Source organism: Rhamphochromis sp. 'chilingali' (genome assembly GCF_963969265.1).
Source record: "Rhamphochromis sp. 'chilingali' genome assembly, chromosome: 13".
NCBI lineage: Eukaryota > Metazoa > Chordata > Actinopteri > Cichliformes > Cichlidae > Rhamphochromis > Rhamphochromis sp. 'chilingali'.
Window position 1 is genome coordinate 9,782,295 of NC_137940.1, and position 26,772 is coordinate 9,809,066.

The 26,772-nt window shown below is 41.4% G+C and overlaps 1 protein-coding gene across 7 annotated transcripts; it reads left to right on the top strand.

Annotated features, from left to right (window-relative positions):
• The first annotated feature begins 357 nt into the window (after window positions 1-357).
• Window positions 358-26,692, top strand: slc44a1b (solute carrier family 44 member 1b). 7 transcript variants are annotated; one of them, XM_080901496.1, is made up of 17 exons: window positions 358-719; window positions 1,120-1,209; window positions 4,851-4,993; window positions 6,998-7,134; window positions 11,685-11,778; window positions 11,859-12,028; window positions 12,152-12,241; window positions 12,331-12,488; window positions 12,574-12,760; window positions 13,245-13,413; window positions 15,024-15,180; window positions 16,197-16,280; window positions 16,356-16,493; window positions 17,159-17,395; window positions 19,823-19,921; window positions 21,112-21,215; window positions 22,252-26,692. In XM_080901496.1, the coding sequence occupies exons 1-17, from the start codon at window positions 696-698 to the stop codon at window positions 22,394-22,396; spliced, it is 2,226 nt and encodes a 741-aa protein (XP_080757622.1). In that variant the 5' UTR covers window positions 358-695; the 3' UTR covers window positions 22,397-26,692. The 7 variants fall into 7 exon arrangements, with proteins under 7 accessions (XP_080757622.1, XP_080757625.1, XP_080757624.1 ...); XM_080901499.1 differs by having other exon boundaries at window positions 21,033-21,215; window positions 22,252-22,384; XM_080901498.1 differs by having other exon boundaries at window positions 21,033-21,219; window positions 22,252-22,366.
• The last annotated feature ends 80 nt before the right edge of the window (window positions 26,693-26,772 follow it).

Below are 26,772 nucleotides of genomic sequence, written 5' to 3' on the forward strand. Positions count from 1 at the left end.
GACTGAGCTCATTTTTAATCCTGCATCCTGTTTACTCCCAATGGAAATCTGAGCACCTTCAGTAGCAGATATCAATCTGGTTTGCAGAAATGTATAATTGCGGGATTTTGGGGGAGAAACTGAGGTTTAATTCTTTATTTATTGCATAGATTGTTGCATAACTTTGGGGTATTTCACTCTGTTTGAGAAAACTGTTGATGATTACTTAAAAGATGTGACTGTTTAGAGTGTTTTGTGTTACTTTCTAGTGTAGATTAGCTCTACAGGGCAAACAGCGGCATCTTGCCTTTAGAATGGATTTAGTGGTCAAAGCGGGTACTGCAGCTGCAGGTCAAAAACGGCTTTGTTGTTCTGCTCCGCTCACGGCGCGGGCACAAGCGCAAGCGCAATGAGATGAATGGCCGCAGCACCTGACGGCCCACCAGGAAGTGTGGCGGACAAATCCTCGGCCGTTAATCCCCGCTCGGTTAGGTACCCGGAGTAGCCTCCGACAAGTAGAATGCTCAGCGGGTCGGAGCGTTCTGTCTGACCGTCGGGACCGTCTCCGCTCCGGGTTCGGCCTCCGGGATCACGCGGGGCTGGTCGTCTCCTCCTCGCCCCCCACCCCCCCGCCTGTCGGGCTCCAGACCCCGCTGCTGCTGAGCTGAAGCTCTGTGAAGCTCCGTGAAGCTCCGGGCACCTCCACCCTGACTGCAATGGGATGCTGCGGTAGCACGGAGGTAAGCGCGGCCTGGTTCGGTTCGGCCCGGTTCGGCTCGGTCCGGTACCGTGCTCGTTCTTCTAAGCGTGTCCTTCAGCAGAGCGCCGGTGTGTGTTTATTTTGTGACCGTGAAAGGGAAACCGGTCCCGGGGACCAGAGCGGGCCGAGCTAGGATTAGAGCCAGCAGCTCGTTTAATCCAATTAGCTCCAGCCGGGAACAGGCGGGTAACCGCGGCCTGTGAGCGGCCCCGCTCCGCTCTCTGCGGCCGTAAACAGACACGGAGCTGGGGGATGGAGCCGAGTTAGCAGGCCGGGGCAGGTGGGATAGAGGGAGGGATGGAGTTCCTGAAGGCCCTGCTGTGCTCTCACCGTGTGTGTGTGTGTGTGTGCGCGTGCGTGCGTGCGTGTGTGTCTTTCAGAGGACAAAGAGAGAATGGAGACCGCTGGAGGACCGGAGCTGCACAGACCTGCCCTGGTTTCTGCTCTTCACCGTCTTCTGCGTCGGCATGGTAACCACAGAAACCCTCCATCAGCACCCACATCACTCACAGTACTACAGTAATGCTACAGTAATAAAAGACACAATACTACGATGATAATATGGCGATAGTAACCTGGTATTCCAGTGATATTACCTCAGGAGTACATACAGTAATGTTGCCACACGACACTACAGTACTATTACTGTAATACCCTGGGTATTATACCTCTGAACTATAGTAATATTACATTAATGATATGCCTAATACTACTACAATGATAACAAAGTAAATATTACAGTAAAGATGTTCTCATAACTACAGTAATTTTAGAGTATTAATACCAACTAATAGTACAATGACAATAAGGTATTAATATCCTATTATTACAGTAATGAAAACCTCAGAACTACAATATTATCGTAGAAATATTGTTCTTAGTACTACAGTGATACTACAGTAACATCCCAGTATTACAGTGATGATACCCTCGGATATACAGTATCAATACAGTAATAATAGCACACAAAACTACAGTGATACTCCGGTAATTGCAGTTAATTACAGCAATTACAGTAATGGTACCCCAGTACTACAGTAATAATACAGTAACAATACCCTCAACATTACAGTGATATTATAGCAATAAGAGTTCCAAACAATAGTAATAGTGCATTTATATTACCTCACAATAATATAGTAGTACCACAGTAATAACACTTCCTGTACTACATTGATACTGTAGCAATAGCACCCTCCTGTATTACAGCAATTATACCACCAATGCTACAGTGATACTACAGTAGTGATACCTCATAAAACAGTCATACTATGCTAATAATGTCCACCAGCACTAGCTGCTAAGTAAAATAAAAGCACAAATTATAGTAGATTTTTGGGTAAATAAGAGCCTACTTGTGATTATGAGCATAACTCTTCTGTCTGTGTTGCTCACAAAATAATTTTATCAGTTTGTGAAGGATTATGTTCAAAATCTCTAACGATAACTGCAATAAAAGTATTTTCACTGTTAGCAATCTTGATCCCATATTAGCCATTATTTAAAAGTTACTTGCTTCGTTTATGAATATTTTCTGAGTTACAAGCGGAATAAATTTTAGTTACTGAAGTAAAAACTAGACTTAATTAAAAAAATGAAATGATATTGTTACTTATTAAATTCACCTTGGATATTTTGCCCAACGTATTCTTAACGTGTTCTTTGAAGCAGGTCATATAAAAAAATAAGGTTAAAATCATCACTTCATTACAAAGACTGGAAGAACATAAACAATAATGGATATATAGCTCATAAACGGTGAAATACAATGCTTGTCCTTCCTTCTCGAGAGACGATTGAGTGGTTTTTATTAAGGCTTTCTGTGGCTGAAGTCAAATTAATTAATAATAAAAGTAAAAGTAACACAGCAACGGTCATACCGAGTAGTAAGGACAATTCAATTTTATTTATATAGCGCCAAATCACAACAACAGTTGCCTCAAGGCGCTTTATATTGTAAAGTAGATCCTAGAAAAATAGATACAGAGAAAAATGCAACAATCATATGACCCACTATGAGCAAGCACTTTGGCGACAGTGGGAAGGAAAAACTCTAATGAGTGGCTATTTGAGTCTGAAGCAGTCTGAACAGATGTAACCAGTAAAGTAGCTGATGGCTAAAAATGAAACTATGTTTTATTTTGTTTTTTAAACTTAAATGAGCATATTTTATTCACTGACACTAAACCAAAGATTTTAAATGAAATAAAAATACAAATTATTATGAATCTGCATCTTACTGACTGATAAGCGTTGACCCAGAAAATCAGGCGAGTGAATTTAGCATTTTCTGATGTTTATGGTTGAGAGTTGGTGCTAAAATGTGGAACAAGCCTGTTTTAGTCTAATGTTTTTCATAAAGAACGGACTCTGAGGCTTCTCTGTAACTGGGATTTGGCTGAGCAGCGTGAGAGCGCATGACGGTATAAGCAAGACGTGGGAGATGTGTGAACACTTTGAGAGAAAAAAACATGTATGAAAAGTAAAGTCGGTGAAACTTGCTTTTACAGCTTTGTCTTGTTAAGAATCGACTTGAAGAAACTGTTTGCACTGTAGTTAGAAGCCCCTTCAAACTGCTGCCTGCCTCTGTAATATGTTTGGTGTTGTTGATGTTCTAACAGCGTTTCTGTTTGAGTTGATTTATGAGGAAAATTACTTACTGGACATGCAGCTGAATACTTTTCTGCTGCCAGAAGCACAGATACAGAAAATCTTTACCAGCTTGTGCCACAGTGACTGCATTCATTTTACATTTTAACCCCTTGTAAATTTTGACTTAATAAGTCTTCAGTTTTTTTATATTTTATATACAGTTAGCCATTGTAACACAGTAATCGCTGACGATGGATTACTGCTGAAATGCCGCTGAGTCTTTGCCCCTTAATAAACATGGTTAAGTAGTTTTTCTTCCTTTTCAGCTTAGTAATTACACAACTTTTGGGTTCTCTTACATCTTAAATTTCTGAGAAAAAAACTCAGAAGTAAAGAAAAGACAGCACAGATTGCTTTACTTTTCAAGGTGAAGTGGAAAGATGGTGGGTTCAACAACTCAAGCGTAAACGCTGTTAGAACATCAACAACATCTCCTGCCAGACTTATTGAGGCAAGCAGCAGTTTGAAGAGACCTGTAACTACAGCACAGCAGTGATAAAACTCATTTTTATTTGCGGCACGTCTGAAGGCAGAAGGCCAGGCTGTATGATGCGGGCAAACTCTCTGATTATTTAGGTGTATTATTTTTTGACTCGGCACCACGACATGTTTGGTTTTATTAAATGCCTCATTCTAACCATAGCTGTTAGACTCAGGCTTGTGAAAGTTGTGAGGTACCTGAAAAAATACAATCAGAATGAATTCTTTTCCAAACTATAACTTGATGGTTAATTGTGTGGCTCTATGTGGACCACACTGAAGCATGTTATTAAACTATATATTTCTGCCCCTTTATATAATTTTTTGGGGGGACTGAATGAATGTGCACATCTGGATTAAGATTCTTGTGGTAACAGGAAGTAGCAGCAGGAGCAGAGCAGGCAGCTGATTGGCTTTTAAAGCCTCAGGCAGAGCTCTGACTGGTCAACAGTCGTTTGATTTTACAACTGAAGCGAGGACAGGAATAGATGCATGAAAATTTTATGATGAGTAGAGAATAAACAGTGAATCTGAGCCTGTTCAGGTCAGAACATCTGCTATTCAGCCCTGATTTCTGAGGATTTAAACCTTTTAGATGTCATGTGGTCTTAGATTTTTCACAGTGATGTCCTGACGGGGTTTTTACTGGAACTCATCCTGAGTTTGGTCATTTTATGTGCTGCTGAGACGAGAGTCATGAAAGTTTCCATATATATTCATAGTCTGGTGCGAGTATCAGTACAGATAAAACACAACAGATTTTCCCAACCATGCAAAAGCTGAAGGCCCAGATTCAAATGTATGCAGTTGATCAGATTAGATTATTGACTGAAGATAAATTAACGTGTAACTGGAGAATGTGACAGCAGTAGATGTGATACAGTGCACTGAGGGATGAGATTCAGTGAATATAGACAGCAAGAAACGCGCCTGTTGCTTAAGGTGTGTTGCACTCGCTGACTCTCTTTCTATCCTCCAGGGCAGCATCTGCGGGTTCACCATCGTCACCGGCGGCGCCGCTCGCCTCGTCTTCGGATATGACAGCTATGGCAACACTTGTGGCCAACGAAATGAACAGATTGAAGGCGTCAGGCTGAGTGGCCTCGACCACACGGACAGGAAGTAAGTACTGAGGTTTTTACTGTTCTTCGTACAGTTAAAGTGTTGAGTTTGTTACTGTTTGACAGGAATCTGTGCATTTTGAAGTTACTTCTGACTATTTGAGAAACAAAAATGTGATATTTGAGTAAATATATACTCCTCTTAACAAAGCAATGTTTAAAAACAGGTTATCAGAGGGGAGATTTTGTGTATGAATTTTTCTGTCGGAAAAACTCGCGACTACAGGAATTCTGTAGTTGGGCTTGTCTTGGTTTATAGGTTGTATTGAGGTGTTCATCTTTACAGTTTATAAAGCTCTTTCAGTGCGTAGCAGTTTCGATTATTGTGTTGATATTTTATTACACAGTGCTGTGTTTTGTGTCTAATAATTAGGATTTTATTGCATAAATATTTTTGGGTTTTTTTAAGTTATCAGGGTCTTTTTGCAGTTTTGTTTCATTTATTTTGTGCTCCTGGTGGTGATATATGTAAATAATTTAATTTCACTGTAATTCTTTAGTATTTTTGTTTGTATTCTGGTTGTGTTGCACATCTGTCCTGTACAGTCTGTCTTTGTTAATTTGCAGTATTACTGAAGTAGTACTTGGGTATTTTTAGAACATTGTGGCAGCTCATCCTGGCACTTTAATACTCGATGCGTTTGAGTTCCTGTGGGAGAGTTCACCATTGATTATGCTGACACTAGCTGAGAGCTGTGACTCATCTCACACACACACACACGCAGAGCTCCACCTGCTGGAGGGCGAGCAGCTGTTGGAGTTTGGAGGCGATGTCAGACCTACTTTTACACACGGTACGGATCTTTGTTAGGCATCTGTCAGCTCTTTACTGTGTCAGACTGTTTGATCTCTGAGACATTCTGACTGATGTGGGATCAGATGTAGTCTTTCAGCTGATATAAACCCACGGGAACACGAGGCTGAACAGAGAGCGAGGTGATTTCAGGTGAAGTGAGCGGGATCACAGGATCACAGATTCCTGCGCCTGCAGGAGAGGAACGGCGAGGGTTTGAGTCTCTGCAGACTCTTTGTGGCTCTTTGTTTCCATTCGTTGTTGAGTCACACGTTTCTCCCACATCTACATTCCTGCATTCTGCTCAGCTTTAATCCTCCTCTGCTCAGACTCAGCTTCTATTTTTACTCAAACACTTCTGTTCATGACTCAAGTCGGGATTATCAAACTGGGCAGACTGGGCAGCACTGCCAAAATTCAGCAGTCAGTTCAAGTCTACAGTACGTGAAACAGTCAGATAGTAGCAGAACTGATACACGATGGACTGAAGAGCAGGCAGCTGATGTAGTGCTTCTGCTGGGTTTTGTATAATAATGAGGTTGATTAATAATAAAATGGATCATGAGTATAAAATTATAACTTACACTCCGTTTATCCAGTTTTTAAAGTATATTTCCTTAATGTGATTGCATTCTATTGCAGTCTCGACACGCCTCTTTTAATAGAAATTAGATGTAAAATATTCCTGTTCTTAAACATTTCTGCAGTTGATATTTATTTGAATGTGATCCTTTAAAACTGATACTTTAAAACGCACTGAATAAGTAGGTCCATTCAACCCTACTGACGGCCTTACCTGCACTTAAAGACACTTATCAGAAGATTTTTTGCTTTATTTATAATATTTGGTACTCTTCTAAAATCTGGAAAATTGTGCTTTTCTTTTAAAAATGCATTGTGTTCTTTATCAGCAATTCCTGAAATTAAATTTTGATAAAGTTACTGGCTTCATGTCTTCATATTTATTAGAAGATGGAGATTTTTCTGGTTTTAGAAGCACCATTTGTTAAATGGTTTAAATGCCAATCCAATGCTGACCTATTTGGTGTCACTCTTTTTTAGATTTTAAGGTCTTTGGAGGCATTTACCTGCATTTTATATATATATATATAGATATATATATATAGATATATATATATAGATATATATATAGTCATTTTTTCTATTATAAATGTCGATGTGCTGACTTCCTGTACTTTCTGTCGCTTACAGGTTTGTTTTCTTCCTGGATCCCTGTAACATCGACATTGTTCAAAGGAAAATCAAGTCGATGGCTCTTTGTGTGTCTCTGTGTCCCACAGAGGAGCTGAAGACCTACCAGGACCTGAAGAGGTTCGCTATGGTCAATGGTGAGGGTATAAATGTCACACGACTCCTTGCACACTTGAATAGGTGTCTGGATATCCAGATATATTTTTACACGTCTGAGCTGAGGGACAAAGAGGCTTTGTTCTAGGCTTTAGAGGCAGGAGAGGGTGTTGATGGGAAATGTATTTGAATCTGTGTCTTTATTTGTTCAGCAAGGTCAAACATTTAAAGCAGGTAAAGTTTTTGAGGTATAAACAGATTATATGTCAAAGATGAAAACAGGTGAAGCTGGCTGGGGTGATGTGTTGGAGGTGAAAACTGAAAGGTGACGATTGTGCTGAGATCAAGCGTGCAGAATATAAAAAAATAAAAGCAGGTAACTTAATAAATATGAAGATAATGGAAGCAATAAAAATAGAAGGAATTAAAGTGTAAAGAAGCTTATGTGTTTGAGGTGATAGCAGGTGATGTTTTTTTAATAGGATTTATTTTCATTTTTCAATAAAAAAACAAAAGCTGTTACAGAACATTTATGGCACATAGTAAATATCTGCAACTCGTTACAGTACGGTAAGTTATTGTGACTATAGGAACACACTTAAGTGTATATTCTTGTATCCATGCCATTCAAGGGTAATTTCAAACATCTGAAAACCCAACACATAAAGTAATAACAATATTCGTGATTACAAGAAACAATTAGGATAATACAGTATGTGGGAGAAAAAAGAACAAAACAAAAAGTAGAGAACACGTTATACAACCCCCCCCCCCCCCCCCCCCCCCAAATACCCTTGTATGGCTAGCAGATGATATGTTGAGGTTAAATAATATAATAAAGTTTGAAAGAAGTATGCAAAGTGTTAAACAGGACAGCCGATGAAGTATTGAAGCTTAAAGCAGGTGAACCATTAAAGATAGAAGTAGGTAAACAGCTGGAGGTGAAAGCAAGTGATGTCTTGAAGTTGTGACGACGCTTAGGCACTAGATGTCCCTGTTTTGGTTTTGGTTTTGTGGTCTTGTCTGATTTGGAGAGTAATTAGCTGTGAGAGCTGGGCCCAGTGAAACACTCCCTCCTGCCTGCACTTGCATTGCTCCTTGTACTGGATTGGATTTGAAACCAACCTTCTAAACTGGACCAGTTCAGCTGCATCATGTTTTCTTGTGTTATTTTTTGCTTTGCACACATTCTGCCGCATGCATGTGCAAGCTTTACACTTCTGACAAAGGCATTCTCTCTAATGATTTTTATTTTTTTAATAATCATTTTCCAGCATGCAAAGTGTTAAAGATGTAACGGGTGATCTGCTGAAGGTGAAAACATACAATGTGCTGAATCTGAAAGCAGGTGTTAAATATGAAGGGTGGGTGATGCGTTGGAGGCGAAAAGCAGGTGGAGTGCTGGAAGTGACAGGGGATTGGAGGGTGCACTGTGTGACTCGATGTTCTCACAAAGACCGAAGTACGAACATGTTGCTGGTTTTAAAGGAAGCAGTGATGTCAGCACTTGGCCGACCACGCGCCATCGCGTCACCGTGATGATTGAATGTCTGCAGACCGGACACACCAACAGTATACTGAACTTACAGTACAGTAACAAAGGCAGCATTAATGCGTGTCGTGTAATTGGTGCCACTCTGCTCTGCTTCTCCTCCATCATGGCTGCTCTGTGACTCAGAGCCTTCACTGTTCACTTGAGACACAAACGTGTTGAAACATGACGGCAGACCCTCGGTCAGGTGACCTCACAGCTCCTCCGGCAGTCGTTTATAAAGGATCCACTGTCACAGATTCACACAGAGGAACTAGTTTATCTGCTACACCTGAGCAGCCTGTCACAGAGACCCAGCTCCAGCACGCTCACACTCAGTTTGTTCATACAAGCGGAAATATTCATATCTGTGTTTCAGATTAAACTTTCAAAATAAAAATCAAATCAAGTTCACAGTCAGGAATGATACAAACTGGGCATATTAGTCAAATGACTGGGCATATTGGGGACTAGTTTCTTTTGGAGCTGTTTGCACTGGATGGTGTTTTTTTCCCCTCTTCAGCCACGCGTTCCCATGGGTTTTTTAAAGGATTTGCACACAAGACATTTTAATGACTGCAGTCATCTGAGCTTTGCATGTTTCTTTTGTTCGAGTTCTTCCCTCATAAGAATGGTGCCTTTGGGTGGTGATTATGTATGGCAGCAAGCATGATCACTGTGAAGAGCAGAGGTAGTGATACCTTTTTGATACAAATATGTGCAATTTTCTGCAATATGTCTATGTTGCACCAATAAATAAAGCCCAAGTAACTAACTGGTTTAAAAATAGTATCATACCTCTAGAGTATATCAGTATAGTATATCCATGTACACTTCAGAGTCCATCAGTAACCAGCAGTGGCCTAGTGTCACTGGAAGCTAAACTGGTCCATGCATCAGACGTGAACTGAGGCACAAAGTGTACAGAAATGCAAGGAGCGATAGCAAGTATACCATAAACTTAGGGCAAGTGACAAAGCAAACTAGGAAGCTACTACTCAAATAATTCTTTGACACATTATGAACAGGAGTAATACTATGATGTACTAGTTCCCTGAACTGTACTATAATCACGTGAAGTATACTGTGAAGCAAAGAAACAACACTATAAAAGTCACACGATTACAAAAACACTGAAACGAGTGGTTAGTAAATCACTACGTGAACTGTGACATGGTCCGTGAGGGAGCCTTGGGGCTGTTGCGGACGAGGGCTGGGGACCCAACACTGGGTAACATCCAGTGCAGGACCCATGGGGTGTGGGACAGAGGGAAAGGGTGTGGCGTAATTCTCAGAGTCACTGAAACAAGGGAAACAAGTGTTAGAAGGGATGCCAGATGCGGATCCAAGGCGTAGGTTGCAAATTGCAAACAGTCTTACTTTTCACAGGCGGAGGCGAAGCATAGAGGGGTTGGTGCGGATGGGGTGTAGAGGTACTCCGATGAGTAAATCCGTTAATGTCAGAGCGCTGGACAGGAAGGCAGGCAGGTGAATGTAAGTGGAGAAGCTGTGTGCTGACCAGTGACTGAACCAAGACGGGTTATGGCAGTGAGTTTCAGCAACATCCAGAGGTTTTCTGTGAGCAGAAGGTACAAGGTCAATACAAGAATAACTATGGCAAGATACTGTCACTGTGGCGGCTTGACTAACGAGGCTTAGCAGACGATCTGGTGGAGAGTGAATATGAGCACTGATTTCAAGAAGCCAGCAGCCCAGATTACACTCAGGTGCAGCCTGTCAGCGGTGATGCGGCGGATACGCTCAGAGTTGGAAACGCCGGCACTGTGGAAAAACCCAGCGCTCACCCTGACCATCAGCTTGGATGTGAAAACCATGAAAGTCTGCATGTTAAGATCATACTGATTCTATAACTTGAGGACTAGAATACCAATATTTTGAATATCAAAAACCCCCAAATTTAGCAGAACAGCAGAACAGCTTATAGTTGAACAGTGGTGCCTTTTTGTACTTTTAGTGACTTGATCCCATAAGTACATCTACTAAAAATCTTGGATGAGTATCAATATTGGTGACCTTGACCTCAAGGTTAAGGTCAAAGGTCATGTTTACTAAAAATCTTGTGAATGCAATAGGTGTATTTACACAGGAAGAATATAATATAGGCTTCTCATACTAATAACTTAACTGACAATCTCTGACACTTTGCAATTTGACAATCTTGATCCAATTCATGCATTTTTGTTTTGCAGGTTTCTCAAGGACGCAGAAAGCAATATGTAGTTAAAATGGTGTCAGTGTTTCAGTGTTTTGACACAATGACATTCAAAGCTTTTTCCCAGTTTACATTCAGTGAATTTTCATAATGATAATCACGCTTCTGGATGTTCAGGCCAGGGCACAATTTGATTGCAAAAATGTTAAAAGATGTTAATGTTGTTTCAACATTATACAATAAGCATAGAACAACTTTTAACCTTGTTAAAATGTAAAAGTGGGATTGTGCCACCTAAAGATTCAACTGCCAGGAGGCTGAGGCGCTGGCACCTGCCAGTATTTTATAAAGTTTATTTTACTGAGTGCTTTGAGTGCTCAGTGAGAGTAGAAAAGCGCTATATAAGAACCAGTCCATTTACCATTTATCTGAATTGTCCTGTGAAGGACTTTGTTCTGAAAAACAGTTTATAAATAAAGATTATTATTATGTTTTATTGTTTTTAAAATGGTTAAGCCAGTAAAAACCTATTTCAGGAACTGTTTGATTTACCGAAACAGATGTGCTTCCATTAGGTCATGCATATTGTCTGCAAACATCATCTGATGCTGTTGGCATAAACAAAATTATATTATCAACATATAGGGATAGTTGATGGTCATTGTGTCCTGTTGTTAACCCATAGATTTGTGGGTATGATTGTACAGTTACTGCAAAAGTGGAATTGCTAGTGTAAACAGCAGCGGTAGCAGAGGACCATCCCAGTGAGACTTTAAAGAACTAGGATCATTAAACCTTGTCAAAGACCTTCTCTGCATCTAAAGGGCCGTATTAGAAGTTATTTTATTATTATTTAAAATATGATGGTAGTTTTTTTTTTCTTTCAGGTTCTGAGCTGTGCTCCTATGAGTTAGCAGCTCATAGATATCCTGTTCTCGAACAGAGGACCACTAAATGCCCCAAACTACCTGTTCCACCCAGGTATGTAGCAGCTTTTCACCCCAAAATCGCTTGCTTTTTTGCTTTTTCTGTGACCTCTGACCTCTGTCTTCCATTCTCAGTAAACCGCTGCCCGTGTTTAATCGCTGCACTCCGGTGGACATCTCCTGCTACGCAAGGTTTGCTGAGGCTGTGGTGACGTTTGTCGGGGATAACAGTGTTCTGCACCGACTGATCGCTGGCGTCGCTGCCAGTAAAGAGATCATCATCGGACTTTGTGTCCTCGCACTGTGTGAGAACAAGCATCAAACTCTAAGATGAAAATCTAATTCTCATATGGAAGTGCCAAAAACTGCAGTTCTTCTAATGGCCACTTGAGACTCTAACATCACTTTTTTTTGCCTGTCTTTTTCAGTCCTCTCCATGATCCTCATGGTGATCATTCGTTACATCTCTGCTGTCCTCGTCTGGATCCTCACCTCACTGGTTGTCCTTGGATCCCTTGGTGAGATCACTTCCTGTCTGTTTGTTGCATTAAAAGATGTAAACAGATGAAATGTGTCTGAAATCAGGGCTCTGCTTTTTGTGTCTAAGCGGGGACTAGTGTGCTCTGGTGGCTCTACATTGACTACCGGCTATACGGGAACGACACTTCCTCTAAAGTACTGAAGGAAGCGAAGGAGGAGGTGGAGGTCACCAGAGATAGCGGACAGGCACTACTTGTCTATGCCGTTGCTGCCACTGTATTCACTGTATGTACTCGACATCAAACAGAGCATAGAAAGTGTGATCGATTGGTGTTTTAAACCCGAGACTGACTGTGTGTTTTGTCTCCAGATCATCCTTCTGCTGCTGATGCTCTTCATGAGGAAACGAGTAGCTCTGACCATCGCTCTGTTCCACGTAGCAGGAAAAGTCTTCATACACCTCCCCCTCCTCACCCTGCAGCCCTTTGTCACCTTCTTTGCCCTCCTGCTCTTTTGGATCTACTGGATCCTGGTCCTTCTCTTCTTGGGAACCACCGGTCAGTTGCAGCAGTCAAAGAGAAAAGCTGACATCATAAACACGGAGCTGTCCCTCTGATGTGCTCATTTCTAATCCTATCTCTCCTGGTTACTCCCAGTGAACATCTTAACACCTTCAACTCTGCTACTGCTACCTTGGCCTCCTGTCTTCAGTTTAAACTACAATGCTGTTAGATATTCGTCTTTGTTTTGCTAATAAGTCAAACAGCTGGTACATATTTGGTTGAACCCCCCCCACCCCCCAATCACATACACATGTTCACATGTCCAGTTTCTCTCTGTTCTTGTTGTACCTTTTGGTTGTAGTGACTCATTCGTAAATCGTTTATAAATTGTGCTTGAACCAATTTGGGCGAATCGCGGTACCCGAAACTGTCTCTGTGGATTTATGTTTCTGTTGAACGTTGAATGTAAAGTAGCAGATTTCATTTAGTTTTAGTCATCAAATTATTCTTTCTCCCTTTGCTCTGTGTGGTCGTGCAGGTAACCCCGTACAGAATGAGGAGACGGGGCTGACGGAGTTCAGACTGACCGGTCCTCTTCAGTACTTGACCTGGTACCATGCTGTGGGCCTGGTCTGGATCAGTGAGTTCATCCTGGCCTGTCAGCAGATGACTGTGGCCGGTGCTGTGGTCACGTACTATTTCACAAGGTGAGTCCATACTACACTTTACATACCTTTTTCATACTTGATATTTCACTGGAGAATTTGGTATATGATGGTATTTAAATAGAAAAGACAGCTTCTTTTCGCCTGAGACACTGACTGTAATCGATGTAGTAAAGCAACATGGTGGAAAGTGGATAAAATCAGCTTGGATACTTTTAAGAAAATGAACAGCTGGTCTGTAGGTATTTGGACAATGACAGCAGGATCATGTGTCTCTCTTTCTCCATACCTTTCTTTAGCAATCGTTCTGGTATAAATTTATCTGTGCAGGCTCATTAGCTGTTTTGTCATAAAGTCTAATCTAAGATAAGATGACCTTTATTAGTCCCACACGTGGGAAATTTGTTTTGTTACAAAGTGGACAGTGCAAAGTTACATAGCAAAAATTAGAAAAACACTGGAATAAGATAAGAATAAGATACTGTACACAACTGTACACAATAGAATAGCATAAAATAAAATACTATATATAATAGAATAAAATAGAATACAAATGCTATATACAACTGAGTATAATACAACGATGCCAGAAAAGAGTATTGCACTTAGTATTATTGCTTTTGCACATGTGTGGATGTGTGTGTTTGGTCAGTTGGAGTCTTTGTTGTACAGTCTGACAGCAGTGGGGAGGAAAGACCTGCCCACACCGTGGGTGCCGCAGCCACTGAAGGAGCTGCTCAGTGCTCTCAGAGTCTCCTGCATGTGATGGGAGATGTTGTCCAACAGGGATGACAGCTTAGCCACCATTCTCCTGTCACTCACCACCTCCACTTGTCAAGAGGGCATCCTAGAACAGAGCTGGCCCTCCTGTTCAGTCTCTTCCTGTCCCCAGCTGAGATGCTGCCACCCCTGCAGACCACACCATAAAAGATGGCTGAGGCCAACCCAGAGTCATAGAAGCGCTTCAGTAGTGGGCCCTTCACTCCAAACGACCTAAGTCTCCGCAGCAGCTACAGCCTGCTCTGCCCTTTTCTGTAGAGGGCGTCTGAATTATGAGTCCAGTCCAGTTTATTGTTCAGATGAACACCAAGGTACCTGTAGCTGTCCAGAGTCTCAATGTCCATACCTTGAATGTTTAGTGGTTGCAGTGGAGGATGTTTGTGCCTGCAGACGTCTACCACCAGCTCCTTGGTTTTACTAGTGTTGATCTGGAGGTAGTTCTGCTGGCTAATCTGGTCCTCTTGTTGGTTGTAAGCAGTGGGTTGCAGCTTGGTTACAAGAAGCTACAAAAAGATAATATTTTTGAAGGTTTCTCTTGATTGTAGACATTGGCCGTGATACTTCTAGAGAGTGCGCTTCAGTCATATCGTAATTGTTTGAAGTAAAGTACACTGTGGAGGTGTACAGAGTCAAAATTACAAAAAAATTATTATGCTTGTTTTATCTCAAGGTATTAAAATCATACTGTCTGTATTTCTAGTCACTCTGGTATACAATGACAGCATAATACTGCATCTTTTTAGCCTGCCTTTTTAAACTCTGGATTTCCGAGTGGATTCTCCACATGTGTACCCCCTCGTTTCAGGAAACATAAAGGTTCTTCTAAATGTCTCATGGCAGGAAAGACTCTTAACCAGGACTTTGTGTTTCAGGGACAAGAACCGACTCCCAGTGACTCCAATCCTGTCCTCAGTCCTGAGGCTGGTCCGGTACCACCTGGGCACAGTTGCGAAAGGATCCTTCATCATCACACTGGTCAAGATCCCACGACTCATCCTCATGTACATCCATAATCAGCTCAAAGGAAAGGTACAAAAAGTTTATTTACTAGACTGTTAAGATAAGATAAACCTTTATTAGTCCCACATCTAGGAAATTTTTTGTGTCACAGCAGAAAGTGGACAGTGCAAAGTTACAGCAGCAAAAATTAAGAAAAACAATGGAATAGAATAAGATAAAAGAATAACATACTATATAAAAATAGAATAAAATGCTATAACTAGCGCAAAGCAGTAGTGCATGATGGCAGAATATAATTGCTAAGACTTAAGTTAGAAAGTTACAAGAAGAGAGGAAAGAGGAAATAAGAAAAAAGCTCAGAAATGAGCAGAGCTGCCGTAACAGGCTGCCACACGCCAGAAATCCAACGCTGAAAAAATTAGTTTTCACTTTTACTAAACATGAAGTAATAAAGCAATAAGATGCAAACAAAATACCTAAAATCAAAGTTTTATTTATTCAAATAAATAATTTTTAAAGAGGACAGTGCTTAGTGTAAACTGAATATATACCAACCAAGTAAATGTTATTTCACCAGATCCCATTAAATTGATTTTATGTAACAATTAGTTAAAGAAAGCATTTAGGCAGATTTTCTCTTTTTCTGTATGCCCTCTTGAAACTCCTGATGAATCCTGAGATGTGCATAGGTTTATGGATTTTATTTCTCAGTAGGGAACCTTACCATGACACTGTCACTTACAAGAACAATGTGAACCTGTCAGTGGCGAACACACTGTTGCTAAGATTACACGGAAGTGATTCATTGAACAGTTTCACCAATTATGATCAATCTGGAAAAAAAACATCAGAAGAATGACTTGATGTCCTTTAAAGGTTTGGTAACAATACGAAGGGCATCTGTCTGTATGCTGATGATGTTTTGGTGTTCAAACAGAAGTCTCCTCGTCACTACAACAACATTTCTGTTGCATTAACAACTCGTTCATCCTTTTTAAAAATGATTACATGTACAGTGTGTTGTATGTGACATGTAAACATAAATACATTTTATGTATAACCTGATATTATCTGTTGTTTATCAGGAGAATGCGTGCGCTCGCTGTATGCTGAAAACTTGTATCTGTTGTCTGTGGTGTTTGGAGAAGTGCCTCAACTATCTCAATCAGGTAATACTCCACCCTCTTCTCTTCTCTTCTCTTCATTGATATGATCATCTCACCATGTCTGGTTTTATTTCCCAGAATGCATATGCAGCCACAGCCATCAACAGCACCAGTTTCTGCACGTCTGCACGTGATGCCTTCGTGATCCTGGTAGAAAACGCGCTGCGAGTCGCCACAATAAACGCCATTGGAGACTTTGTGCTCTTCCTGGGGAAGGTGAGGCGGGAGCTTGATTTTTCATTTTTCCTGCCAGTTTGTGCTGCTTTGGAGGAAGGATCTTCACTTTGAGTGTGATCACCTAACTGGATGTTGCTGTAAGAGAGCTTCGAGTGCTCAGCTACAGCAGAAAAGCACTATATAAGAACCAGTCCATTTTCCATTTACAGTTCTGTGGGATTAAGTTCAGAATTTCCAAAACATTGACTTTAAACACTTTTACTGGTCCCGTGAAATGAGATTTGATGCCATGCCTAAATTTTTTTTCTATACTATACGTATACGCCACTATAGGTGGGGAAAGGAGCTATTAGCTAGCCAGATCCAGAAACAGTGCTATTATGTTCGTCTTCCTTCCTTTTCTTTGCATTTGTTTTTTAGCTGTAAAATCTAGTGGCAGGGAGGGCTTTCATCTTGGCTTTTGTCCACCATTCTCCTGTCACTCACAGACAGATAAATTTCTAGCTTACAAACACCCCAGCAGAGCTGGAGCTGATGTTGACTTGTAGGTTACCTGTCTAAGGTGTTCTCGGGAGCTCTGTTGCTTTTTGTCTTTAGTAGAAAAAAAGTAGCTAGTGAACTTTGAAGCATCACGGCATATGGACAGTGGATTTCAGTTTTTCTTTTCCCACCTGTCATCAGTTTATTTGAATATATCTCCTCAGATCCTGATTGTGACGACGACGGCGTTTGCTGGAGTCCTCCTCCTGAACTACCAGCGGGATTACGCAGAGTGGCTGCTGCCGCTCATCATCGTGTGTCTTTTCTCCTTCCTGGTGGCCCACTGCTTCCTGTCCATCTTTGAGATTGTGGTGGACGTCCTCTTCCTCTGCTTCGCCATTGATACAAAGTACAACGACGGCACTCCAGGGAAGGAGTTCTTCATGGACAAAGCTCTGATGGTGAGATCTTTCGTCTGTCTCCCTCAGAGCTCGGTGAATTTACTAAAAGGACTGATATGGTAACATTCAACTCTGAAAATATGCTAGTGTAATGATGACCTGCAGCAATGTTCCCTCTATGCTGCGCGCATGCGCAATTGCGCACTGCTGGCACGGTCTCTGCGCACAGAAAATCTGCATTGCGTTAAAACTTTAACAATTCTGTTTTGCAGTGTTAGTCAGTAAGTGACTGGCTGCTGGGATTAGAACGATGCCACCTTATCCCATAGTCCAGCCAATAATGCGATTCACATTCGTATATACGCAGCTAATCAACGTCGTTGACAGGCTATGACAGCGTCCTTATGTGCCGACACCGGTGTTTTAGCTAGCAAAGCAGCGTGGCTGATGTGGAGTGAAGCCATGTTAATGACAACGTGGAGATGTGAGCAGGACAGACGGAACAATTGACGGGAAAAGTGTGGACTTTATACCAGTTTTTAAATTGTGTTGATAGACCACGTAAAACCAGAGTTATGATAAAAATATATGCAATGTTTGGTTTTCTTCCTTAATACTATCGTTGTTTATATTTCCTGCGGGAAGAAACGGCGTTTTATAAGGAAAACGCTCGAAAGCCTGTGAGCAAAAACAAAAACAAAAACATGGAGGAAGTGGAAAGAAAGGCTCTTGGCTCTTTCAAAGGAAGAGTACCCAGCCACTGGTACAGATATGTAGACGACACCTGGGTCAAAATCAAGACACAAGAAGTGGAATCCTTCACTGCGCACATTAACGCCGTGGATAAAAACATCAAGTTCACCAGGGAAGACACAAAGGATAACTGTTTGCCTTTCCTGGACTGCGCTGTGCACATTGAAGAGAACGGCAACCTCAACATCGAAGTTTACCGGAAGCCCACACACACGGACCAGTACCTCCTGTTCGACTCCCATCACCCTCTGGAACACAAACTTGGGGTAATCAGGACCCTACACCACCGGGCAGAACATGTTCCCTCTAAGCCTGAAGGGAAAAAGAAGGAACACACACATGTAAAGGAAGCACTTAAAACATACGGTTATCCTAATTGGGCATTTATCAAGTCAGCAAAGATGCACAGAAAAGAAGATCAGACACCAGCGAAGGAGGATAAGAAGGACAGACGCAGCAACATTGTCATCCCCTATGTAGCCGGTGTATCAGAGAAACTCAGGAGGGTTTTCTCCAAGCATGACATCCCGGTGCATTTCAGACCCAGCAACACACTCAGACAAAAACTGGTTCACCCGAAAGACAAAACTCCAAAACACAAACTTAACAACGTGGTGTATGCTGTACAGTGCAGCGAGGAATGCCCAGACCTCTATGTCGGAGAGACCAAACAGCCACTTCACAAGCGCATGGCACAACATAGAAGAGCCACCTCCACAGGACAAGACTCAGCAGTCCATCTGCATCTTAAGGATAAAGGACACTCTTTCGAGGATGCCAACGTTCACATTTTGGACAGAGAGGACAGATGGTTTGAAAGAGGAGTGAAAGAAGCCATCTATGTCCACTGTGAGCGACCATCTTTGAACAGAGGCGGTGGTTTACGACACCAACTGTCTGCCATGTGTAATCCAGTTTTGAGATCCCTCCCCAGGCGCCTTAATGCCCACTCACATACTGGGCCATCTGACCTTAGGAAATCACATGATAGGGTGGGGCCAGGTTTCACAATGAGCTCACCCTAAACCCTGGCTGATTGTGACCCACACCCACTTTCACACCTTGGCTCATGTGATTAGGGTCATCAGGGGGTCCTTTGTCCCTCTTTGGGGGGAAACTCCCAATGGGTTTAAATCTGGGACTCTCCACCATTTGACCTTAGAACTGAAGAAGCTTCTCGGATGAGAGGTGAAACGTCTTGAAGCAACTCAAAGAAGTCCAGACGCTTTTCTTTCCAAGCTCCTTAGACTACTTTCAATAGTGTTAACATACTACACAGGTCATGAACAAGAATTTTTAAAAATTTTCATTGTAAGTGGGCTAAAGCAGTTAATTAAAAGTAGCCTAACATAAATGTAAATGCTGTAATTTGATTATTTTAATAAACCATGTAACTTGGATGGATTTGATGCTGGCATGACCACAGTGCACACATCTAATGTTGCTCCCAGTGGTCCAAGGGACCGCTCAGGGAGTTTGTGTGTTCGCTCAGACACACGAAAAATTAGAGGGAACATTGACCTGCAGGTGTCAGTTCAAGAAGGGGAAGTTGTTTGTCGTAGAATCTCCAGTTTGCAATTCATCATGGGATGTGTAGTTCCTTTATTGTTAAACATAATTATGTTCAAAATAAAGTTCTGATCATGATTGCTAATAAAAGGACTTTCTTGAATATCAATGGGGTGCAGTGTTTTAATGTGTTTGGTCTTTGTCCACCTTTCTGTGTTCCTGCAGGAGTTTGTGGAGAGCAGCCGGCGGTTGGAGCGTGCTGTGGAACGTGGGCGGAGTCGGGTGAAGGAAGTGGCATCAGAAGGGGCGGAGATCAAGCCCATGGTGAGTGACAATGACACCAGAGGGGGCGTGGTCAGGCAGAAGAACTCGTTGGAGGCGGCATCGGTGGGTCCAGACTGGGGTTGTGACGGGGAGTGGGAGGAACATCAGGAATTCCAGGTGTACTACCTGTTGGTGGGGGTGCTGGTGGACTGGATGCTGATGGAGCAGACTGACTTTGTCCTCTGTCTCAGCGAGGACGTCGTCCTCTTCCTGTGTGTCTACCTGCCCACCTCCACTCTCTTCCTGTTCGTCAGCCTGCTGAACACACCAAACCCCGCCCCCTCTGCCCATTCACATGTTAAATCAGCCGCCGTAAACACTGTGTGCTAACCTATACATGCTAACTGATGCATGTGGTGACTCAAGCATGCTGACTGGATGGCCCACTGACGCATGCAAGCCAAACCCATTTACATCGCCGCCATCATCACCATCATCATCATGCTGGCTGCTTCCTCAGAGACTAAACTCCTACTGACTTTTTGTTTGTAATCTATTTATTTTTTACTTTTGTAATTTTTATATTTGAAATTTTTTTTTTTTTATAAATGTGTTGATGTTTTGTTGCTGTTTGAGTGAACTTCTGTTCAGCCTTATTTTCTCACTGTGGTGCTTTAAACAAGAAGAAGGACTCAGCAGATGGTAAGCTGCAGCTTCAGGTTCATGGTTCAGTCTCAGGCTCTCTTTATGCTTCTGTGATTCTGGTCCTGTCATCACATTTTTAGATATACTACCTTATGATTGGAGAAAAATTATGTAAACTGAGATGCAAACTCTGCTCTTCCCTGCTGATCAGAATGATCGAATAACCAATAAAATTGGAACAGACGTAAGACAGGTTAGTTAATTTTTAAAATATGAATCAAAAATGTTTACAGAGTTCAGTTTATGGACCATAGATTTAAAAACAATCTATTTTTCAGGAGCTGATTGAGGTTAACTAAAGGTGGTTTTTTGAAAGATGCTTTCTTCTGGGTCCTAGCTTCCTATTTGGTTTCAAAGAATGATATTTCATCACTTGAACTCATGTCCCTCATAGTTCGAGCAGCTTAGGAAGAGCTAGGTCTGACTCAGAAATGAATTCTAAAGGGTTCATTATTTTCCCCACCAGATGTTTGCTCCTGGTAGAGTGAGACGAATTAAAAACCAGAAACCAGGTGGTTGTCACATCCTGTATGTTTGTCCTTCAGCGACCCCCAACAATCAACCAAAGAAAAACTGCAGAGAAACAAAAAACAACCAAATCTAGAAGCGCAGCAACAACAGAGAGATGCAAAGGACCACTCCAGCTCTTGTAGGTTTGTGCAGATTGTGTTTCAGTTTGTGAAAAATCCCCAGTATTTTGTCACAGTAGTAACAGCACTGGAAAAATAGCTGTGGTGGATACACTTTACCCTGAATCGCTTCTAAAAGTTTTGCAGAGTAGTTTAAGGATAGCTTTTCCACTCTGGAGCCAAACAGCTAAAATGGCTATTTTAACTGTTATAACACCAGTTCATTGTAATACCGTAACGTCAAAAGCCTACAACTTTAAGAAAGAGGTCCAACAATCAGACAAAACTTTTATGAACAGCACTTGGAGATGATGGAGAGGAAGAACTCCCTTTTAACAGGAAGAGACTGCCAACAGAACCAGGCTCAGGGAAGGATGGACTGTCTCGATCAGTTGGAGGTTATTTGGCAGCTTCTAGGCTAATCTTTTACAAATATAACACCAAGGTCCTTCAGTTAGTCTTACAGCGAAGCCAATTTTGCCTAAAAACTATCATTGTTTTGCTAATGGTTGCTCAGTTTAGGATTTATGCCAGGAGGTCGTCCTTTGGTGGCAATAGCTACATAGATCTTACAAGTGTTTGTAGACAAAGTGGTGGTTAAAGGTGATGCTATCTGGAAACTACTGCTTGTATGAAGCCAGATATCAGAATGTAAGATATAGTAAATGGTGCTGTAGTACTCGAGGAAAGGGGTTTTACCACAACATTTACCCCTTTTAGCTCTAAGTCCATAGGGCCCCATTTATTCTAAGCATCCCCATGAGCGTCCCCATGAAACAGGATCCCCAGAGATTGGAACTCTCATGGAAATAAGGGACCAACTGAAGAATTGTTACACCCCTAATAATGATGATGATAATAATGATAATAATATTAAAAACTTTTAAGTGAGTAACTTAGTGAGAAAAACTAGGAAATAAGCAAACCCTGCTCCAGCTATGTGGACCTGACTCACCTTCATCTCCCATTATGCTCTGCTCTCTCGTCCATACCCTGTGTGACTGCCTGTAATGTGTAATGACTTGTGTTAACCATATGACCGTTTTGCTGTTTCAGGCTCCGGGGACGAGTTCAGCTTGACCAAAATCAGCCAATGGGACTTGTTAAAAAGAGACATTCCAAATGTTTATTTTTACCAACGTGTAACATGTTTACTATGGTTTCACTCCAGGGAAAACAATATTTTAATAAGAAACTGTAAAAAAGTAACAATGTAATGAAGCACTTTATATTGAAGCGCTGCAGATTTTAAACCGGCTGATGCATTTTTTTCGTAGTGATGTCCTTTTTTATAAAACTCACCCCAACTCATCGCTCACTCTTCAGTTCCTAACAGTTTTCAGCCACTTTTCCGTTTTTTGTCTTAACGTTTGTTTTGGAGACGACCCGCGCATCGCGGAAAACAGCTCGTCAACCAAGTCATCAAAGGGACGGGGCCTGTGGACAGGCGGAACAGCAGCCATAAAACTCCATTTATTTGGTGGACGAGATCTGTCCAGGTCATACCGAGGCTGTCAGACTCTATGTGGGATGGATCACCACGAGTGTGCGTTTTTTGTTTTTTCTACCGTAGTTACTGCTACAACCTGCAAGGTGTGGGTCATGAGACCAGTTATGTGACTCCTTAATGCAGCACCTTCAGTTTGCTGAAGCCTGAAGTTCTCCTGCAGCTAGGAAGGACAACAGAGCTTGTGGAGAAGACGGGGTTAGTGGCTCTTTTTTAAATCCACCAGACTTGTTTGACAAAAACAGGGATTTTTTTAACACTGAAAATGAGTGTTATTGACCTATTTGTGTGACTTTTGCTTTTTAATGCATTAGTTTAGGTCCGAATTAATGCATTATAACACCAAAGTAGCACAATATTACAAACTATTCAATTGTGGCAACAGTAGATGAGTAACTCCTGTGTTCTTTGAGGTAAAATTACTGTTTTGATGAATGGGGTCTGGTGGAGTGTAACAGCTTCAGTTACTTGTTTAAGAAAAGCTGTTTAATATGGGTAAAGTGGAGAAAATCTTGTGTACATAGCAGCTCATGGTTCTTGTTTGTGCATCTGCTTGTGGGCGTGGCCTTCTGCCACCCACTGCAGATAACATATTGACTGTGAACAGTGGAAAATAATTTTAAAAGGTTTCCTGACTGATAAATCAATACATTTGAAATCACGCTCTTTTTAAAAAATATCAATCAGTCATTTCAAACACCAAGATATGTATTGTGCATTGCCTAAACATATCAGGACAGAATCTTTGATGCATATCAGACCTATAAATAGCCTATAGAAAACTGTCTCCATCAGTCACATGACTCTCACCTCGTAGGCTGTAACAATCAGCCGAGTCCCCTTGTGGTCGGGGCTCAAAATGGTTTACTGGCGTCAGAGACGGATGCTCCAACAAACAATCACCCGGATCCCACTTCCTGTCCAGAGCCGAAACCGCCGTCTCTGAAACGGCCACAAATCAAATTGTTGTTTCCATTGAGAAGACGGTGGGAGATGTGACGGCTGAGTTCAGTCAGCAATAAAAAAAAACTGCATCATGTGACCACATCAACAACGACAACAAGTCTTCCTGCTTCCTTTTGTTCAACATGTTCCAGGTTCAATGATTAATTTCGCCTCAGGCAGGAAGTCCGACCAATGGCTCGACTGTCAGAGGTTTAATCTCCTTTTATTGTTCAACAAGGCAACTCATTGGGCAACCTGAGAAAGAAAGGTTGCCCAAAATGTGAGTTTGAGTTATCAGAATGTCTTGAGTCAAGTGCTGAAGAAAGTGAAACTTTTGATTTGAGAGCAACGGTGCTGCCGAGGAAACTGCTCTCCTGGTTGGCCAACATGTTGCCTTGTTGCACTGCAGGTTAAGCTGTGTGTGAGGCTGAATCCAAGCGTCCTTCCTTCAGACTGAAATACAGACTTAACCCAGATAGCAAACATGTCTGGCCTTATCTGGGCACTTTGGGGACCTACAGTTCAGTTATGTTGTGTAGACTGAACACTCCTATATCATCCCAAATCCTAAATCATTATGATGATCTGCACATGAGTACCTCCCATTGGAAACCAGGTTCAAAATGGAGGGAAATTAATAAAGGTTTAGAACCTAATTAGTGCTGCAAATAAAATCCTAAAATTTCCCTCACCAAAACTGAAGCTCAGAACATTTGGACAGTCAGTTAGTACAGAAACCTCACAGCAGCCATATTATTGGTCAGATAATTGCAAAAAAATGCTTCAACAAACATGGTGCAGAGGTCCAGTTCTAACTCCAGTTACTTGAGGTGAAGCCTAGCAGACAGCTAGCCGCTACAGTCAGCTGTATCACTATCCAGCTGTCAGTCAAATAGACCACACCCCTAATTATGCAAACTTCAAGCCTTAATATAATTTAAAGAGGTGAGTTATAAAAACATTCTTGACCTGTAGACGTGTTATGAAGGTGTAAATTATCTATAGAGACAAAAAACGTTTTTATATAAACTGTAAACATGTTTATTTCTGCTGTAAAGTTTTAACATGGGGGTTTATGGGGACTGACTCACTGCTGGAGCCTCCGGTGGATGTTAGAGGAACTGCAGCTTGTGGGCACTTTACCATTTGCATCAGTGGAAACAGCAACTTTCATTCACATTATTCAAGAAATGTTGCCTTTACAAGCTGTTTACAGTAAACTGAAGCTGAAGGTGTTTCCATGGAGACATCCTAAGGATGAAGTCTGGAGTTTGGACGTTCTCTGGGTTCAGTCAGTTTAAAGTTTGTTGTGTTCAAACATCGACCTGCTGACATGTTTCTGGTCTGAGTCTGTGACGATGAACATCTGTGTGCAGTTTAACACTTTTTGTTCCTGAGATGTTAATGGGCGCAGCTGATTGGCTCCGACCGGCGGTGTTTAGGCTGCGACTGTTCCCATCATGCACCTTGTCTCTGCCAAACACCTTCACTTTGACAGATAAACCGCTCAGAGAGGCCAAACTGAGGAGCGTCTCCTCCAAACAAAAACAAAACAACCCGACAGATTCACAAGCTGTTGTGGAAAATCTCTCCGTGTGCAGAAAACTGGACCTCAGTCTGACATTCAGCTTTCAATTATTAAGCGCATGTGTGTGAAAAAGCAGCGAGGCCGTGGTCGCCGCACTCGATGCTCTGAGCATGTTAACTAATTGCACTAAAGATGGAGTTCATTCATCACTGACGTCCGTTTGAATTAGCTGTAAAGTATTTTAGATGAACAGTGTTCGTAGCTCAGATATTACCACACACACTTACACTCTCTCACACACACATTTATTCATGTTTAAACGTCCCAAAAAGAAAAAACTAAGAGCAATCAAAGGAAATATTTAACTCCTGCTATTCAGATACACTTAGATTAGTTTGGACCATGTGACTGCTGTCGCCGGGCAGATTAATTTGACTGCAGATTAACCTGGAACTGAGAAGTTTCATTCCAACATCAGAAAAGTCTGATCATTTCAAGTATTCAGTTAGAATTTGTACAGACACTTATATACAGGACTCAAATCAATCAGTGTGATTGGAATAATGACAAAAACGAGATTGAAAACAAACGTGGTGATATAAAAACAGTAAAATCCTCATCAGGCTTTAAGTGGTGTGTCTCCTAAAACACAAACAGACTTCACTTTGGGGTATTTTTGTCCAGACATCTCTACAGAATTGTTTTAATTAAGAAACTTTAGAGGGTTTTCTGGCGTGACTGGCCTGTTTAAGGACTTTATGTGAAAATCATAAACTAACAAAGCAAATTTGTTATTTATTTAACTCTATTTCTTCTTGGAATGAAACATTTCAGCTCCACTTCCTTGTCTGCTGATTAATTGTACGTTTCATTTACCATTATCCATCCAGTCGGCACGCAGAGGTCAAGCTGCTGCTGAAGGTATAGGGTCAGCAGGTGAGCTGTGGGTTAGTGACACTCCAATCAGAATCTTTGTATCGACTGACTTATGCAGCGTTGTCATAATCAGACTGCTTTTTTTTTTTCAGTGGATCTTATTGTATTTTTTTATTTAAACACAGGGTGCATCTAACTTTAAGGTCAAATCTGTCAAATTTGCATAAAGAAAACAGCTTTTAAAAAAAAGAAGCACCAGTTTGAAATCACACAGGTAAAAACACAAAACACAAATTTAAGGCTGATTTAAGTCAAATTCTGTCTCGTCTCAGAAGGTAAAGAATGTTTCCAAAACCTGAACTGAGCCCCAGATCTGTCACAAACGTGACCTGGTGTTTGTGATGTTTGAGCTGCTTGTAGCTCAGTGAGATTTAGGTTACAGCCTATGTGAAAACATTTCACCTCTTCTTTAAAATAAAGTATAAAAACTTCATCGTTACTGGAGGGTTATCAGGTTGCATCTCGTCTTTCTACTTTAAGAAGTTTAGAATGGGTTAGCTTTGAGTCTCGACAAATTTGACCAAACTCACAAAAACTATCCAAATACAAAGTAAATTTCATGTATGGTTTTTTTTTTTTTTTTACTTCACAACATTGTTTCAGTTCATCACCATTATTTTTTCCCAAAGATTTGCTTTATGTATTTCAGTTAACTAAAGTG

Coding starts and splice junctions, on each gene's coding strand:
- slc44a1b (XM_080901495.1), top strand. CDS start 696: ATGGGATGCTGCGGTAGCACGGAG. Junction 7,135..11,684: donor GAGGTTCGCTATGGTCAATG/GTGAGGGTATAA, acceptor TTTTTCTTTCAG/GTTCTGAGCTGTGCTCCTAT. Junction 12,489..12,573: donor TTGCTGCCACTGTATTCACT/GTATGTACTCGA, acceptor TTTTGTCTCCAG/ATCATCCTTCTGCTGCTGAT.